The following is a 17,590-nucleotide window of genomic DNA, read 5'->3' on the forward strand; positions in this document are numbered from 1 at the left end:
TGCTCTACCACTGAGCCAGCCAGTTGCCCCTCAAATTATTTTTTTTGATAGTGATCTGGCAACTTTACGGGTGTCCTCTGACATCTTGTTTTTCTACCTGGTTTTCATAATTTGTAAGATAAAAGGCAACCATCTAGGTCAGGGATTGGCAAATTCTGGCCTGTTTTGGTAAATAAAATTTACCAAACATAACCACTAAGTAGGAGAGGTAAGTAGTTGTGACAGAGACATCCCTTGAAGAACAGGTCTGTCAACCCCTGTCTAAAGTCCTTCTTTGTTTAGGGCAGTGCATCACATGAGTGGACATCAAGGGAAAGCACCTTGGAAGTTCTTAGTTTTATCTAATTTAGAGTCTGCCAGGATAAGACTTTTTTCCTGCAAAGCTGTAAATGCATAAAGATTTATCATTTTTCTCCATGGAGCTCATTCAAAGCTATCGGTCAGTCAGAGAGGATGTACAGGAGAGCTTTCTAGGTAGAGAGTACAGCACCCAAGGAGGAAAGGCCCGTCTCAAGTCCTAGGTGAGTGATGAAAAGATTAACCGGCATCAAGGGAGAAAAAAAAAAAATCTTGTCAAAATTACTACTTGTGGACTAAAACAAAGGACACATTCCCACTGGAACAGAAATAAATTTTAATTTGTTGAAAAGTGCAGCAGTGAACAGGGTCTTTTGAAGGGCACTTTCTAAGTCAGGTGACTGAGATGACACAAAGCCAGGGCAGAGTAACTTCTAGGAACAGATGACACAAACACAGGAATTGACAGAGGTCATGGGACCCAAGTGGTGGTCAAAGTAAAAAACCCAAATATTCCCATCTAATTCATTGGCGGATCAGCTGAAATAGCCTTTGCTTTCTCTTAATAAGGACTGTGGAACAATCCATCTTATTTTGTTAAAGCACTAATCCTTAGACACCAAAAATAAATTTAAGAACGTTTCTCACAGATTAAGATGTAACTTCCATGGCTACTGTCACTGTTTTGTACAAAATCCTTAATACTGTCAATTAAAATGTATTTTGCAACAGTACCGTTGGACAAATTCAAAGATGCTCAAAAGGGGTTCCCCACTGGGTATTTGAGGGGGAGATTTTAATAGGAAATCTTGTAAGGCAAAAATCTCTGTTCATTCCTGTGGCCTTGGGTCACTTTTCTAATGGTTAGTTTTCTCCTCTGCAGGGCACCACCCAGTCCAGACCTGGCCTTGTAAAAGAGAAAACAATCAAAATCCAAATTCATACAATTAAGAGACTTGGCTTGCAACGTGTTCCTTGTACATATACATTCTGAAAAGTTCAGTGTGTTGAAGTTTGCTAGGCTATGAACTGAGTCCTCTTTATGAAAGATGATTTTAGCACAGATCCAGAATGAAGCCAGTCTAAGAGAAAGTCGAATTATAGGCCATTCCCAAGTTAGTGGGAAATGTACCAGATACAGGAGAGGTACACAGAGTGGGCATCCCATCCCCACCACCCAAACAGCAGTCCGCGGAATGTTAAGAGCAGTGTGGCAGGGTTACTATGGGCAGCTGGACTTGTGTCACTCTTATGACTTTGCCGGCTCTCAGGAACCAGCATCATAAAACTGAATAATAGGACATCACAATATAAGACCTGGTAAGAGTTGGTTTCTTTTTATTCGGGAATAACTATGGTCAACTTTCAGTAAGGTAGAAGTTGACTGATTAATGTTAAGAATCAAAGTGTAGAATAAAGCTGATACCCATATTTAACATTGTAGTTTGTTTTTAATTACAAAATATTTAGAATTTCTTTCCCTAAAACATTCACAGCAGAGGTGTTCATTTCACTTGCCGATTTCACCTCTAAATACCACCACAGTTACTGGGATTGCATGAGGTAAAGGAACAAACCCAATGGCTATTAACCCAACATGGCTCCAGATCTGGAGTTCGGATAGAGAAGTTGCTTACAGCCATGTCTTACAAAGTGCTTAAAGCTCAACCTAAGACCTTAAATAAAGCTAAAATCACTATTGCCTGAGTTGAACAGGTTATAAACCACAGCTCTTCCTCTTCCCTCTGCCGTCCCACCACAGATTAGCTTTCCTGTGAAGAAAACAATAGAAACAGGACTGGTCTTTGAGCCCAGAAACCTACAAATGTAGGTGTTCTAAACAGTGAGGAAATCTCAACAAGGTCTGACTTTGACCGGGGAATAGCGAGTGAGGCCCAAATTACCCAAGACTCCAAATCTCTAAAAGGGAAGGAATTAGGGTAAAGCAGTTGGAACTTTGCATCAGCTATACCAGATGAACAGAATGTCAACAAAATGCAGAGTCAAAACTGAACCCAGGCTCCCTGCTACACAGGCACTTACTCTATCTCAACTGTAGCCCTTCAGCCTGTCAACCCAAAGAGCCCTGTCTACAGCAGGCCCTCAGAAAATGCAACCTTCGCCAACCCTTGGAAGTTGTTTCTCTGCTGAGGTACCTAAGCCACTTTGTTTTTCAGATCTCAGAGGGGTAATTCTCAAAAGAAGAGACATTCCCACTTGTGGTTAGCATGTAGTTAGCAGCCACCAGGAAGGAGATGGCTGTCACCTTTTAGAACCACCTGGAATTAGCCTTTACCAAAAACTCACTGTTCTGTATCAGTGCAGCACCAGCCCAGAATGCAGAAGAAACGAAACAACAAAAACCCAACAACAAAAAACAGTGTGTGGTTGACAGATGGGTTTTGAACTTGTGACCTTACCACACTGTGACTAATCTGAAAATGGTGGTACTTGTTCTTGCTCTGATGGTTATTCAAGCCATGTGATGTTGGTAGTTTTGATAGTGAAGTAGTCAAGCTGTAAAATACTCCCCCGCCCCCCAAGTATTGCCATTTATCTGAATGGATTTACAAATTCAGACTCTGACCACATGGGGAATAATCAAGAACTGTAACCCCAGGAAAGGGTATGGTGAGAACGAAGACCTCAGGAGCATTCGTGATCAGCTGAGTGAAGGGACCAGGGCCAGCCATTCCTGACGTAAGGGCAGAGTTCACAGTTTAACACTTTGCACAAGGAAGTCCGCCGATTGGGTTGCTCTTTCAAACAGGACTGAGAGCCAGTCCAGAAACTCTTCCAGGCGTGGTCTTAAGGACTAGCTACAGATACCTACTACAATCACTCCATCAGGCAGAGGCGTGCGGGGACCCAGCTGCAGACGTCGCTACAGAGGATGCTTTGAAAACCTTCGCGTCCTGACCCTGCCATGACTGTTGAACATGAGCCGAGGGTCAAACCTGTATCTGGGGAAGGAAACGGATCACATTAACTCGAGTTAGCCGCTGAGCACTTCCTTCAGCATGTTCAGTGGAAAGGATAGCAGGAAGGAAGAGAGAAGGAACTTAAATCACCAGAAAGGAATCGAGTGGCAAAGTCTGTAGTACAGAAGTACTGAATAATGAAGAGCATTTCCAGCACAAGGAAGCAAGCACAAAACAATGTAGTAAAAAGCCAAGAGGAGGAAAAACAAGTAAGATTAATCTTGAGAAGCATTAGGAGGAGGCAAGATGTGAGCTGCCCTTTTTTTTTTTTTTGAGAGGGGTTTGGAGGCATCCTGAAGTTTGGTTAAAGCAGCCTAATGGCAAGAATACAGCCTTTGCTGGAGCCCTACCAGAGCCCTTTACTTCACAGTTCAGACAGAATGACAGGTAAGAGCACAGGTGTGCACCTCGGACACAAGTTTCCATCTGGCTCATTACGAACTCAGGTAAGTCATTAGCCTCTCTGGCTACCAATAAAATAGTGAGGCAGTGTAATTCACGTGAAATATCTGGCACACACTGTAAGTTGGCCGAGTGTCAAGTTACCATTCAGCTTTTACTCTTTGTTCGGTGGTAAAATTAAAGAAGGTAGATTGGCTGCAAAGACATTTTACATGTGTAGGCTAGACAGAACATTGTATTTTACTTTTATCCTGCAATCTCTTGGGATAAACTATTTAGCATTACTTTAGAACAAGGGGGGACCATACACTCTCTGTCCCAATGACTCAACTTTGTTACTGTATGTAAATGAATGTTTGTGGCTATTTTCAAAGGGTGGTGGCTGGATGGGGGGAGCCTGTAGGATCTAGTCTACTGACCCCCATTTTCAGAGGATTCTATAGGCCTAAGTGTTTGGTGGGAAAGAATAAGCTACTGCTAAGGAATTTAAAAAGAAATCAGGTGGTTTAAATATTAGTAAAGCCAGCATCTACAGTCTCGGTTATAAGCTTCTTAGAACGTGAGCAAGACAAATTATAGTTACAACAAACACAGCTTGCCTGGGAGTCACGAGGTCTTGCTGTATCAGTTCTAACTGTGACCCTTGGGCAAATTGCCTTCAGGGCTCTAGCGACTGCTTGGAAGTTCTCTGGTTAAGTCCTAACACTTCAGACCTGATGCTCAGGCTCCATCTGAGGATGGATTTAAGTCCCAAGAGTCATCCAGAGACTGCTATAGACATCTAATTTTACTTGATAAAACACTCTGAGCAAAGTAGCTGTTGGAAACTGCAAAATCATCATGTGTCAACTAGAAGTCTTGTGCCTTTTACTTGAGAGAATGAATTTCCTACTTCAAGGAACTGGTGTAAGTGAGGCTGCATTTCACTGACCTGGAGGAAAGCTCCAAACTGGGCAGTGAGAACGCTTGACCGATGCGTTCTGACTGATTAACAGGGTTATCCATATAAAAAAAAAGCTTAAGTGATATAAAATTATGATAAATGTCTTTTTATATTATTGTCACCTAGGTTTAGTTTGCTGGCCTCCACATCTTGCTGGCTCTATATATGGCATTTAGAAGCAAAAATGTTTTTTTTCCTTTTATTTTTTTTTTTAAAGATTTTAGTTATTTATTTGAGACAGAGAGAATGAGAGAGAGAGAGCACATGAAAGGGGGGAGGGTCAGAGGCAGAAGCAGGCTCCCTGCCGAGCAGGGAGCCGGATGCGGGACTCGATCCAGGGACTCCAGGATCATGACCCGAGCCGAAGGCAGTCGCTTAACCAACTGAGCCACCCAGGCGCCCCTTTTTTTTTCCTTTTAAAATTTTATTTGAGAGAGCGAGAGCAGAGGGAGGAGCAGAGGAGGAAAGACTCTTAAGCAGACTCTGTGAGCTGAGTTCAGAGCCCAGCGCAGGGCTCAATCCCACGACCCTGCGATCATGACCTGAGCCGAAACCAAGAGTTGGACGCTTAACCGACTAAGCCACCTAGCTGCCCCTACATTTCTTTAATAAACCGTCTATAATCCAGTATCTCTGCTCATTCGCATAGATTACTCTCTAATGTGTACTGAAGACATTTTAGACAAAGACAGCTAAATAACTAAGTTACTACTTAAGTTAGTACTTTCCATCAAGCACAGGATATCAATCTTCCCTACTATCAAAATAAGAACTAAAATAATCCTTTCCTGGTGAAAATTCAACTTTAGATCTCAGAATCTTCAAACATAAAATGACAGGTTTCTTACCATAGGCAGCTCAAATTCATGGTATGCTGAGACCCAGTGTCACTGGTGAAAAGTTACTATTTCAGAGGAATGAGTGGTAGGAACAGAGCTGGCTTAGAAGGTGATGAAAATCTTCTCTGCCTTCATATACTACAGTGGATTTATGTAGTTCAACATTTCAGAGTCTATGCCTTCTAATTCATTTTGTGTGTTTAGCATGTTAAATTTACTGGGAAGCATTCCAGTTCCTCTAATTGGGGTTTCTGAGAAATGAACGAAGGCATATCGTCTCAGAAGTGCTAGGGAACAGGGCAGCACTTGGTCGGCTTACTCTAAAAAAGCCCCACCTGTCACCTGTGCAGCCGACAAGAGCCACACGCGGCAGGGGTCAGGGCTAAGCCTCCATGTAAAGCACCAACTGGAACCAGAGAGCAAAAAGTTTCAAAGAACTTATTTTGTCAGCACAACAGACACAGGATTCCTACCATAAAGCAGAACACTGAGAAACACGCTTAGCTCAAAGCCAAAAGGGCCCCTCAGGCTGCCTCTGCCTTCAAGGATGGCATGATTGCTACAGACAACTTGGGAGAGCCATCGAAGACAAGGGAAACTTACCCAGGGTCAAACACCCCTGGAGTGCGACAGGTTGGTCCAGAACAGGACTGTAACATCATTAGCCGGTAGTTCATTTTTCCTAAAAGCTCTGGGTCTATACTTTTAGCAATGTTTGTGATTTGGTCTGGATCTGCAGTCAGGTTATAGACTTCTACAAATACCTGCGAGAATGTGAACATGGGGGAAAGAAAAGAACAAGCATTATATTTGAAGTACTCCTCGTGTGAATGATTTCTAAATGGGAAGGGAAGAGGTGGATAAGCGCAGTGCCTGGGAGAACATCATCTGGTCTCAACATCCTCAGAGAGCCCAAGGGTAAACACGAGACCACGGAGCATCTGTTCTCAGGGTTAAAGGGCTTCAGGTCCATGGCCCACGTGCTGGGAAGGGGCCTCCAGCACCCCCTGTGCCTTTCGGCAGAGATAGGAGAACAAATTTACTACCTTTTATAATAAAAGCAGAGAACAGAATGCAGGACCCTGAAATAGGCTCAGAAAGTAGACTGCTAATATTGTTAACAAAAGTGAGAGCTGACATTTGAAGGCTTTTGCGTTAGAATTAAGATTCAAATAAGAATAGATATGAAAGTATTCTAACCTGTGTTGTACAGATGCTAGTTTCCTGTTTTAAAAAGCAGTTTTGGATGTCCACCGCCAATTGGGAAAGGACACAATGCCATTATTTCTGACACTGGATAGATCTAACATCACTATCTCCCCCGCCGCCCCCGTACTTTATTCTCCAAGTGACAGGCTAGGAAGATGACACGTAAACATTATGGGGGAAAGGAGGAACAAGAACTGATTCTGAACGATGTTCTGCTGCTGCTGTCCACAGTGCTTATGAGCTGCAAACAAGTGGTGAGTAAGTCCATTTCTGAGAAACACAATGAGCATCGGCTCCATATAGCAGATGTGTATGCCAGATGAGCACATGCTGATAAACAGTATGAAACCACAAGGGACTGCAGGGCATGAGATCCTCAGACAATCCATAATGATCTCTGGTGGCTAAAAGCCACCTTACAAGGATGGAGCCTCCTGGTCTTGCTTTTGATGCCCCACTGCTGATCTACTTGAGCAACTCTGGAATGCGCTGTTGTGGGGACAGAAGTTTCTGAACAAGCTGGTTGTCAGTAAGTAGCAAATGTTCTGACTCCTTTTACCTCCACAGAAGTTGAGGTGTCTTACTCTGACCCCAAACTATCAGGGAAGCCGAGAGACCAGGCATGTAGCAATCTGAGCAAGTGGACGGTGCATTTAAAGTGTGTTTGGGTGGTGCTGGGAGTGGAGAAAATCCCTTTTGGAAAGGGCACAGTTAGAGAAGTGCGGTGTGGCTTTGTGGCTTTTTTTTTTTTTTTTTTTTTAAGATTTGCGAGAGAGAGGATGTACATGTGAGTGGGGGGAGGGCAGCGGGGGAGGGAGAGAGAAAGTCCCAAGCAGACTCTGCCTAGTGCAGGGCCCAGTCTCGGGACCCTGAGATCACGACCTGGGCCAAAACCAAGAGTCAGATGCTTAACTGACTGAGCCTCCCAGGCACCCCTCTATTTTCTTAACTGAAGGAAGCCTAAGTGGAAGTATAGATAAGAAACCTATCTTCCTTAGGGAACATCCTTGGAATTGCTCTTCTGCTACCACGTCCAGCCAACAGAGCACTGGCACTAGGACACAAAGGGGTGGGGGAGGCAGAGGGCCTTCTTACCTCCTGGTCATCAAACTCACAATACTGTAAATTCCACTGCGCCGAGAGGGTCCTCACACAGGCGTAGGTGTTATTGTAAGCATCTTCACAGACACAGTCTGGGAAACATTGCTGTAGGGATATTGAGAAAGTTAAATCAGGACAGTTCTGTAGTAACAAATACCACTTGCCTACAGGGGCAACCAAGTTGGCTCAAGTCAGACCTACCACTGGACAGAAATTAGGAAACTTTCCACAGAGAAGTAAATCAAAGATAGATGTGGGGCTTTGTTCCTTGTAGCTAACTTGATTAAGGAACATGTTTGTCTGTAGACTCTTGCCATCACTATCTGCTAATCTCATGACAAGAATCTGTTGTAGCGAGCAAATGGAAAATGGATGGGATGGATGGTAAGGAGGCGAAATCAATTTCCTAGGAGTCATGTCTAAGGTATATTAGGAACTGTCATCTTAATGGGTTGGAGAAAAAGGCTCAAGTGAGCTTTGTGGAATCAGCTGCAGGTAAGTTATTTCTTCATGTCTTCCTTACCAACTTTTGGTTGGTTCTTCACTATTCCTTACACTTTGGTATCAGGCTTCTCTCTGGAGTTGACTTTCCTATTTCCCATATCCAAAGTGAGACCAACACTGCTCTTACCACCTTCATGCCCAGCTTGGCTGCCACCAAGCAAGACACTTATGATGGCAGTTACATATAACTGTGGCAACCCCGTATCTCTACTGAAGGCCACTGATAACCTCCCTCATAAACAATGGTATACTGCTATTGGGAAGGGTAGGAAAACAAGAAGGGAAATGACTAAGAATATGGGTAGATACATGTGCTTGTTACAAAAACAAGAATTCAAGGTGCACATTCTGACAATAGGTCAGAAACATCATTTTCAGGATTACTAAATTTGTCTTGTTTGTCTACTAATCTCTACGTCAAGTGACAAAGTCAAGTGAAAGAGGACACAGACTCAGATTAAGGGTTTTAATACTTGACACACCTAAATCTATGCCTTGCTGTGCTATTGGTAAGAAAACTGTCTAAGCCAGCTCAAGCTATTACTCACAGATACTCCAGGACTCAGTGAAGGACAGGTTGGGTCGGTGACATTACGGCCTTCTCCTTGATATTCCACCAAGACATCTGATCGCCAAGTCAGATTGCCGGCACCTTTCTGGAAGGAAGAGCAAAAGTGGTTTCTGTGAGGCATATAGATTGTGATAAGGATCACAAAGTTATATTCTGCTAAAGGGGATGTGGGAGTCAAAACTAGTTGGGACTATTCATTCAGTAGCTAAAGAGAATGGCAAAACCTGATGCAGATGAAGGTTTCTAAATAGCATGTTTTGTACTTACAGATGATAGTCAAATGCTTTAAGCATTAATACTTCTGTGAAACAGGTTGGGAATGGAAACTATAAACTCTATCTAAGAATTCTTCTAGGGGCACCTGGGTGGTGTACTTGGTTGAGTGTCCAGCTCAGGTTTGATCTTGGGGTCATGGGATCGAGCCCTGTGCTGGGTTCCATGTTCAGCGTGGAGTCCACTTGGGTTGCTCTCCTCTCTGCCCATTCCCCCCCACCCAAAACAAATAAAATCTTAAAATTCTTCTAAACCCATCAGATGAAGAAATTTTAGCCAATTATATACAAGGACAAAAATATTAAACACAGCTGGTGTGCTAATAAGGACTATAACAGGTTCAAATTTGTTCTTAGTCGGAATGAAGATACCATACATATATGAACTCATTTATTCACTGCACATTAGTGGAGTGAAAGGAAAGAAGCAACAGCATTTGAAATGGGAGAGTTTAAGACAGGCACACAACGGTGAAAGGAAGAAGGCTAAAGTAATAAAAGTTGTGGATCAAAAGGACAATATGAGCACTGGAAGGAAGAACACTTGGTAGTAAGGTTTCCCGAAATCCAGCTTTTAGACAAGGAATGGAGAGATGGGGTGGTAACCAGAGAGAAAAAGGTGCTGACAGGACGCTGCCCCTTTGTTCTGTAAAGAATAGCAGGTGGTGGGAAGCAATGGGAGGTTTTTAATCAGGGAAGGAACACAATCAAGGCTGTGCTTTAGAAAAGTCACCCTAGTAGCAGAGTCTAGAGATGGGGTAGAGAGAGATAGGGAGATCAGGTTAGAATGTGCTCTTAAAATGGTCTACAGCCTTAACTAATCAAAGTCTGGTTTGTGGTGTTAAAAAGGAGACAGCAGGCCCAAAAAGGGGTCACTTGTGCTAAACCCCACATCAACAACCAAGACTTAATCCCTAACCTAACCTAGTTGCAGTTTCAATCCTCCAGGAATGTAACTTTCACCAGTCAACTTGAAATTACCTGGTTAGTGCTAGTGAGGTAATCTGCCCCATAGGCCTTTCCATTCCCCTTGGGAGGGTGACCTTACCTGAAACAATGCATTCTTTGCTAATAATTTCCATTATCCACCCCCTTTCCACCTTAAAAAACTTTTCCTTTTCTATAGCTCTGCAGAGGCTACCTTCTATTGTAGATGAGTTGCTGCCTGATTCATGAATCACTGGATAAATTTTTAACAGATCGGGTGGCAGTGCCAGGAGCTGAATCAAACTTCTGACAGCATTCTGGGACAATGAGAACCACTGGCATGATAATTGCAAACCTCCCCCCCCCTTTTTTTTTTTAAATTCAAGACTTGAACTCATGACCCTAAAGATCAAGACCTGAGCTGAGATCAAGAATCAGATGTTCAACCAAGCCACCTAGGCGCCTCTTTGTAAACCCATTTTTGAGTTCACGGTCCTTCCACCATTTCTTTTTTTTTTAAAGATTTTTATTTATTTATTCATGAGAGACAGAGAGAGAGAGAGAGAGAGAGAGGCAGAGGGAGAAGCAGGCTCCCAAGGAGCAGGGAGCCCGATGCGGGACTCGATCCCAGGACGCTGGGATCATGACCTGAGCCGAAGGCAGACGCTTAACCATCTGAGCCACCCAGGCGCCCACCTTTCACCATTTCTGAGGGCTGTGGGTTCTAGGTTGTGATCCTAGTCCAATTGGCTTTCCAGTCCAGGGCTTAGCTGGTCACCTTCAGCTGGCAGAATGTTCCATTCAGAACCCAGTTCCCCAGTTACTTGGGACCTCTTTCCAGTCCACAGTCCCTATTTGCTGGAATTTGCTGGTTTAGTCCATGCTGGGAATTGCTGGTGGTGCACACGGCCTCTCTTAGCTAGTTCCCAGTAAACCTCTCTCGCTTACTGCTGGTATGTTAAGGTACATATTTGTCATCTTTTGTGTAGATAAAAGCTATTGCTAATGAGGATCTTGGAAGCCAAAAAGCCACAAAAATTGGTGGACACGAGTATTTTACAGTGTTTGTCATCCCCAAGACGACTCCTGTGATAGGATAAATTGGTCATGGGATGGGTTAGATGGACGGTTGGTCACCCACCAACTTCCAAGAAAATTTCTATGCAACAACGTACACTGTAAAACACCAACCCCCGACCCAGTGGCACCTTTTAGGTATTTAGATTGGCTCTGAGAAATCCAAAGTCTTAGAACCTGAAACCCTAAAAAGTCAAGTGCACGACGTTCTGGCACACTTGCATACTTTATGTCTAAAAATTATGGTTCCTGAAGTCATAAATATCTACAAGAATGGCAAAATCTTACTAAAAACAGCCCAGAGTTAAACGGGCCTTATGGGGACAAGTAGACAAGATCGCTCATTTAAGAAACATGCTAGCCCTGCCACACCTGGCAGGCAGCCTCGTCCAGCATCAGAACCTTCCCAAGTGACCTCTTGCTGTGCCACACCCAGTGGGAGGCCTTGTCTGGCGGAGTGCCCCTGCCCTGGGGGGTCCAGCTCCGCACACGAGAGTGCCTGCAACAGTTAGCTGGACTTTGCAGCCACAGCACCAGGAGGCTGCCCTGCCCACAGCTACTGCAGCCCGCTGTACCAGAGAACTGCCTTGCACACCACTGAGTCCACACCAACTGCAACCCAGCCGTGACAGGAGGGTGCACACAGCCCACACGGGACATCCCTGGGACACATGGCTTGGGTGACCAGGGGAGTTTGCCCTACTGGGTCCCCTAGGATACCTTTGGCTTAAAGCCACTTCTTCAAGCCCGGTAGATGTAACTGATCCACTTAATACGTAGAAACAAATATATTTAAACAGAGGCAAAATGAGACAGACTATGTTCCAAAGAAAAGAACAAGACAAAAACCTTAGAAAAAGAGCTAAACAAAATGAAAACTGGAAGAAATACATGTTCAGTCTAAGAGCAACATGCTATTAAACCACCAAGGGGTCAACAAAGAAATAAGAGAAAAAAAATACCTTGAGACAAATGGAAGCACAACAGTTCAAAATGTAGGAGACACAGCAAAAATAATTTTAAGAGAGAAGTTTAGGGGCACCTGGGTGGCTCAGTCAGTTAAGCGTCTGCCTTTGGCTCAGGTCATGATCCCAGGGTCCTGGGACTGAGGCTCGAATCAGGCACCTTGATCAGCCAGAAGTCTGCTCCCCCCCCACCCCCTGCTTTTACCTCCCCCCTCCACTGCTCTCTAATATATAAAATCCTTTTCCATGATGAATCAAACTAGCTCACTATGACCTACACATAATAAATAAAATCTTTAAAAAAGGAAAAAAAAAAAGGGAAGTTTATAGTGATACAGGCCCACCTCAAGAAAAATCTCAATCTAACCTTACACCTAAAGAAACTAAAAAACGAACAAAGCCCAAAGTTAGTAAAATAAAGGAAATAAAAAGATCAGTGAAACTAAACACTGGTTCTTTGGGGCACCTGGGTGGCTCAGTTGGTTAAGCGTCTGCCTTCGGCTCAGGTCATGATCCCGGGGTCCTGGGATGGAGTCCTGAGTCGGGCTCCTGCTCAGCAGGGAGTCTGCTTCTCCTTTCCCTCTGCCTGCTGCTCTGCCTACTTGTGCTTGCTCATGCTCTATTAAATAAAATCTTAAAAAAAAAAAGCTGGTTCCTTGAAAAGATAAAATTGATAAGTTTAATCAGACTCATCAAGAAAAAAACAGAGGGTCCAAATAAAATTAGAAGTGAAAGAGAAGTTACACCACAAGGGACAACTTAGAAGAAATGGATAAATTCCTAGGAACACACAATTTTCCAAGACTGAATCAAGAAGCAGGAAATCTAAACAGACCAGTTACTAGTAATGAAACTGAATCAGTAATCAAAAAACTCCCACCAAACAACAATGCAAGACCAGACGGCTTCACAGATGAATTCTACCAAATATTTAAAGAAGAATTAATACGTATCCTTCTTAAACTATTCCAAAAATCAAAGAGGAAGGAATGCTTCCAAATTCCTCATTCTGTAAGGCTAGCATTACTTAGATACCAAAAGCAGACAAATCCCCACCCCCCCAAATTACAGGCCAATATCTTTAATGAACATAGATGCAAAAATCCTCAACAAAATATCAGTAAACTGAACTAAGTAATACATTAAAAAAAATCATGAACCATGATCAAGTAAGATTTATCGCACGGATGCAAGGATGGTTTAATGCCTGCAAATCAATCAACAAAAAGCTACAAATCAGGGGAACCTGGGTGGCTCACTTGGTTAAGTGTCTGCCTTCAGCCCAGGTCATGATCTCGGGGTCCTGAGATCGAGCCCCGCATCGCGTAAGGCTCCCTGCTTAGCAGGGAGTCTGTTTCTCCCTTTTCCTCTGCCCCTCCCCCACACTGCTCATCCTCTCTCTCAAGTAAAATCTTAAAAAGAAAAAGAGGGGCGCCTGGGTGGCTCAGTCGTTAAGCATCTGCCTTCAGCTGAGGTCATGATCCCAGGGTCCTGGGATGGAGCCCTGCATCGGGTTCCCTGCTCAGCAGGAAGCCTGCTTCTCCCTCTCCCCCTGCTTGTGTCCTTCTCTCTGTCTCTGTCAAATAAGTAAATAAAATCTTTAAAAAAAAAAGTATTTGATGAAATTCAACATCCATTTATAATAAGATGGGTATATAGGGAACATTCTTCAACATAATAAAGGCCACATATGACAAAACCACAGCTAACATGATAGTCAATGGTGATAAGCTGAAAGCTTTTCTCCTAAGACCAGGAATGAGACTAGGATGCCTACTTTTGCCACTTTTACTCAACACAGGATTGGAAGTCCTAGTCACATCAGACAAGCAAAAGAAATAAAAGGCATCCAAATTAGGAGAAGTAAAACTCACTATTTGCAGGCAACAGGAAACTATATATAGAAAACAATAAAGACTCTACCAAGAAAGTATTAGAATAAATGAATTCAGTAAAGTTGCCAGATACAAAATTAATATACATTAATAGGTTGTCTCTGTATACACTAATAACTATGAGAAAGAGAAATTAAGAAAACAATCCCATGTACAATCTCAGCAAAAAGAATACCTAGGAATAAATTTAACCAAGGAGGTGAAAGACCTGTTCTCTGAAAACTGTAAGACAATGATGAAAGAAATCAAAGATGACACAAATAAATGGAAAGATATACCATGCTCATGAAACTGGAAGACTTAATATTGTTAAAATGTCCATACTACCCAAAGGAATCCACAGATTCAATGCAGTTCCTACCAAATTACCAACAGCATTTCAAGAAACTAGGCTAAATATTCCTAAAATTGTATGGAACCACAAAAGACCCTGAAGAGCCAAAGCAATTTCGAGAAAGAACAAAGCTAGAGAAATTATGTCCCTGATTTCAAACTATACTACAAAGCTTTTCTTTTCAATACAATAGGGTACTTGGCACAAAAACAGACATACACTCAATGGCACAGAATAGAGCTCCAGAAATAAACCCAGACTTATACGGTCAATTACGCAAGAATATACAATTGGGAAAAGATGGGAAAATTTTTTTTTAAATATTTATTTATTTTAGAGATCAGAGGAGGGAAGGACGGAGAGGGAGAGAGAGAAAATTTTTTTTCTTTTAAAAGATTTCATTTATTTATTTGACAGAAAGAGACACAGCGAGAGAGGGAACACAAGCAGGGGGAGTGGGAGAGGGACAAGCGGGCTTCCCGCCGAGCAGCGAGCCCGATGCAGGGCTCGATCCCAGGACCCTGGGATCATGACCTGAGCCGAAGGCAGACGCTTAACGACTGAGCCACCCAGGGGCACCGAGAGAGAAAATTCTTAAGCAGACACCACATAGCACAGAGCCCGACATGGGGCCCAATCCCACAACCAGAGACCACCACCTGAGCCGAAACCAAGAGTCAGACACTCAACCGACAGTGCCACCCAGGTGCCCCAAGATGGTCTCTTTTATAAATGGTCTAGGAAGAACTGAAGAGCTACATGCAAAAGAATGAAACTGGAGCACTTTTTTTTTTACACGATATACAAAAATAAGCTCAAAATTGATCAAAGACTTAAATGTTAAACCAGAGGCCATAAAACTCCTGCAAGAAAACAGGAATATTTTTTTGCATCTGTCTCGTCAGGCAAGGGCAACAAGGCAAAAATAAACAAGTGGGACTACATTAAACTAAAAAGCTTTGGCACAGTGAAGGAAACCAACAAAATGAAAAGGCAGCTTACTAAATGGGAGATGTCTGCAAATGATACAACTGATACAGGGTCAATGTCCAAAATATACAGAAAATTCACACAACTCAACATTTTAAAAAGTCCAATTAAAAAGTGGGTAAGGACCTAAACAGACATTTCTGCAAAGAGAACATATAGATGGCCAAGACATATGAAAGATGCTCACATCACTGATCATCAGGAAATTCAAGTGAAAACCACAATGAGATTACCACACACTTGTCAGAATGGCTAGTGTTCAAAAGACAAAAAATAACAAGCATTGGTGAGGATGTTTAGAACACGGAACTTTCATGCACTGTTGATGGGAATGCAAAATGGTACAGCTGCTATGGAAAACAGTATGGAGGTTCCTCAAAAGTTAAAGACAGAATTACCCTACGACCCAGTAATCCCACTTCAGGGTATTTATGTGAAGAAAATGAAAAGACCAATTTGAAAAGATGTATGCACCCCTATGTGCACTGCAGTATTTACAACAGCCAAGACATGAAAGCAACCTAAGTGTTCATTGATAGATAAATGGATAAAGAAACTGGTATATACATATATACAATGGACTACTACTCAGCCATAAAAAAAGAATGAAAGCTTGCCATTTGAGACAACATGGATGGACCTAGAGGGTATTATGCTAAGTGAAGTAAGTCAGCGAAGGACAAATACTATTTTACTTATATGTAGAATCTAAAAAAACCCAAATAAAACAGAAACAGACTCATAGATACAGAGAACAATCTGGTGGTTGTGAGAGAGGAGGATGGTGAGGCAGTTGGCAAAATAGGGGAATGGGATAAAAAGGTACAAACTACCAGTTATTAAATAAATAAGACACAGAGATGCCATGTGCAACACAGGAAATACAGTTAATAATGTAATAACTTTGTATGGTGATAGAGGGTAGCCAGATGAACTGTGGTGATCACTTTGTATTGTATATAAATGCTGTACACCTGAAACTAATATAATATTGTACATCAACTACACAATTAAAAGAGAAATGTACTTGAAAGTAAGGGTTCCTGAATTAAATGAAAAGAATGGGATACCTATTTTTTTATTTTTTTAAAGATTTTTATTTATTTATTTGACAGAGAGAGACACAGCAAGAGAGGGAACACAAGCAGGGGGAGTGGGAGAGGGAGAAGTAGGCTCCCCACTGAGCAGGGAGCCCGCATGTGGGGCTCGATCCCAGGACCCTGGGATCATGACCTGAGCCGAAGGCAGACGCTTAACCGACTGAGCCACCCAGGCGCCCCTTTATTTTTTAGTTTTAATGATTTTATTTATTTATTTGAGAGACACAGTGAGAGAGGGAACACAAGCAGGGGGAGCGGGAGAGGGAGAAGCAGGCTTCCCGTGGAGCAGGGAGCCCGATGTGGGGCTCAATCCCAGGACCCTGGAATCATGACCTGAGCCGAAGACAGACGCTTAACGACTCAGCCACCCAGGTGCCCCTGGGATACCTATTTTAATTGGTATGCAGAGGTTTCCAAAAGGCTTCAAGATTCTAAAATAGCCTCACTAAAGGATTCATTTCAAAAGACCATGGAAAAATTAAAGACACAGAGGTACCTAAAAGACAGAAGTGACTTGACTCCTACATTCTTCTCTATCCTTCTTTATGTTGAGTACTCATGTTTTACTAATTCTGTCAAAATTGCCTTTCCACTCTAAAGAGACTATTAAACTGTTACCTTTAAAAATAAAGCCACCTGAGGTTGCAAGTGATCCTTCTCAGATCTCTTTCACTCCTTGGTCAAAGACCGAACTAAGGGTCATAGCTAAAGAATTTCCTGAACCTAAGGAAGAGCCCCAAGTTTTCTGAAGAGTTTAGAATCCTTATGAGTGCCTATGACCCCAGGCTGCCAGATCTTTATCAGCTTGTACACATGTCAGTAGAACCTCGTGAAGGTTCCCAAAAATGGATTTGGGAAGCAGAATCCCAAGGATGATAATCAAGATCCTCAACCACCAACATAGTCCTTGTATGGACCACAAAAATCTGGAAATATATCAACTGATATTTAAAAAGCCATTCCTAGAGTCTTCCCTGCCTGCACTGATTGGTCTGTTATCCAAACATGAAAATAAAAGATGGATCTGTGGCAGAATCTAAAGCCTGTTTGGAAGTGTTCTTCCTATGTCACTCCTGATTCCATACAACCTGCTTAAGCTGCCCTATTTGTAAATGGATTATTTCCTGAGATTAGTGGCTTAATAAAAAGGCAGAATATAGGATGAGAGGCTACTGGTTTGACT

General features: G+C 42.7%; 1 protein-coding gene across 1 annotated transcript in view; it reads right to left on the reverse strand.

The window, feature by feature from the left end:
- Window positions 1–610: 610 nt before the first annotated feature.
- GNS (glucosamine (N-acetyl)-6-sulfatase) overlaps window positions 611–17,590 on the reverse strand; it is a 55,243-nt gene continuing 38,263 nt past the window's right edge. The window contains exons 11-14 of the mRNA XM_081821999.1: window positions 8,825–8,932; window positions 7,767–7,877; window positions 6,066–6,226; window positions 611–3,260 (exon numbers count right to left, since the gene is read on the reverse strand). Coding sequence (XP_081678125.1) covers window positions 3,182–3,260; window positions 6,066–6,226; window positions 7,767–7,877; window positions 8,825–8,932 — 459 coding nt within the window. The 3' untranslated portion in view covers window positions 611–3,181. The remainder of the gene's footprint in view (window positions 3,261–6,065; window positions 6,227–7,766; window positions 7,878–8,824; window positions 8,933–17,590) is intronic.

This window comes from Leptonychotes weddellii, chromosome 5 (genome assembly GCF_054177405.1).
Source record: "Leptonychotes weddellii isolate Sample4059 chromosome 5, ASM5417740v2, whole genome shotgun sequence".
Lineage (NCBI taxonomy): Eukaryota > Metazoa > Chordata > Mammalia > Carnivora > Phocidae > Leptonychotes > Leptonychotes weddellii.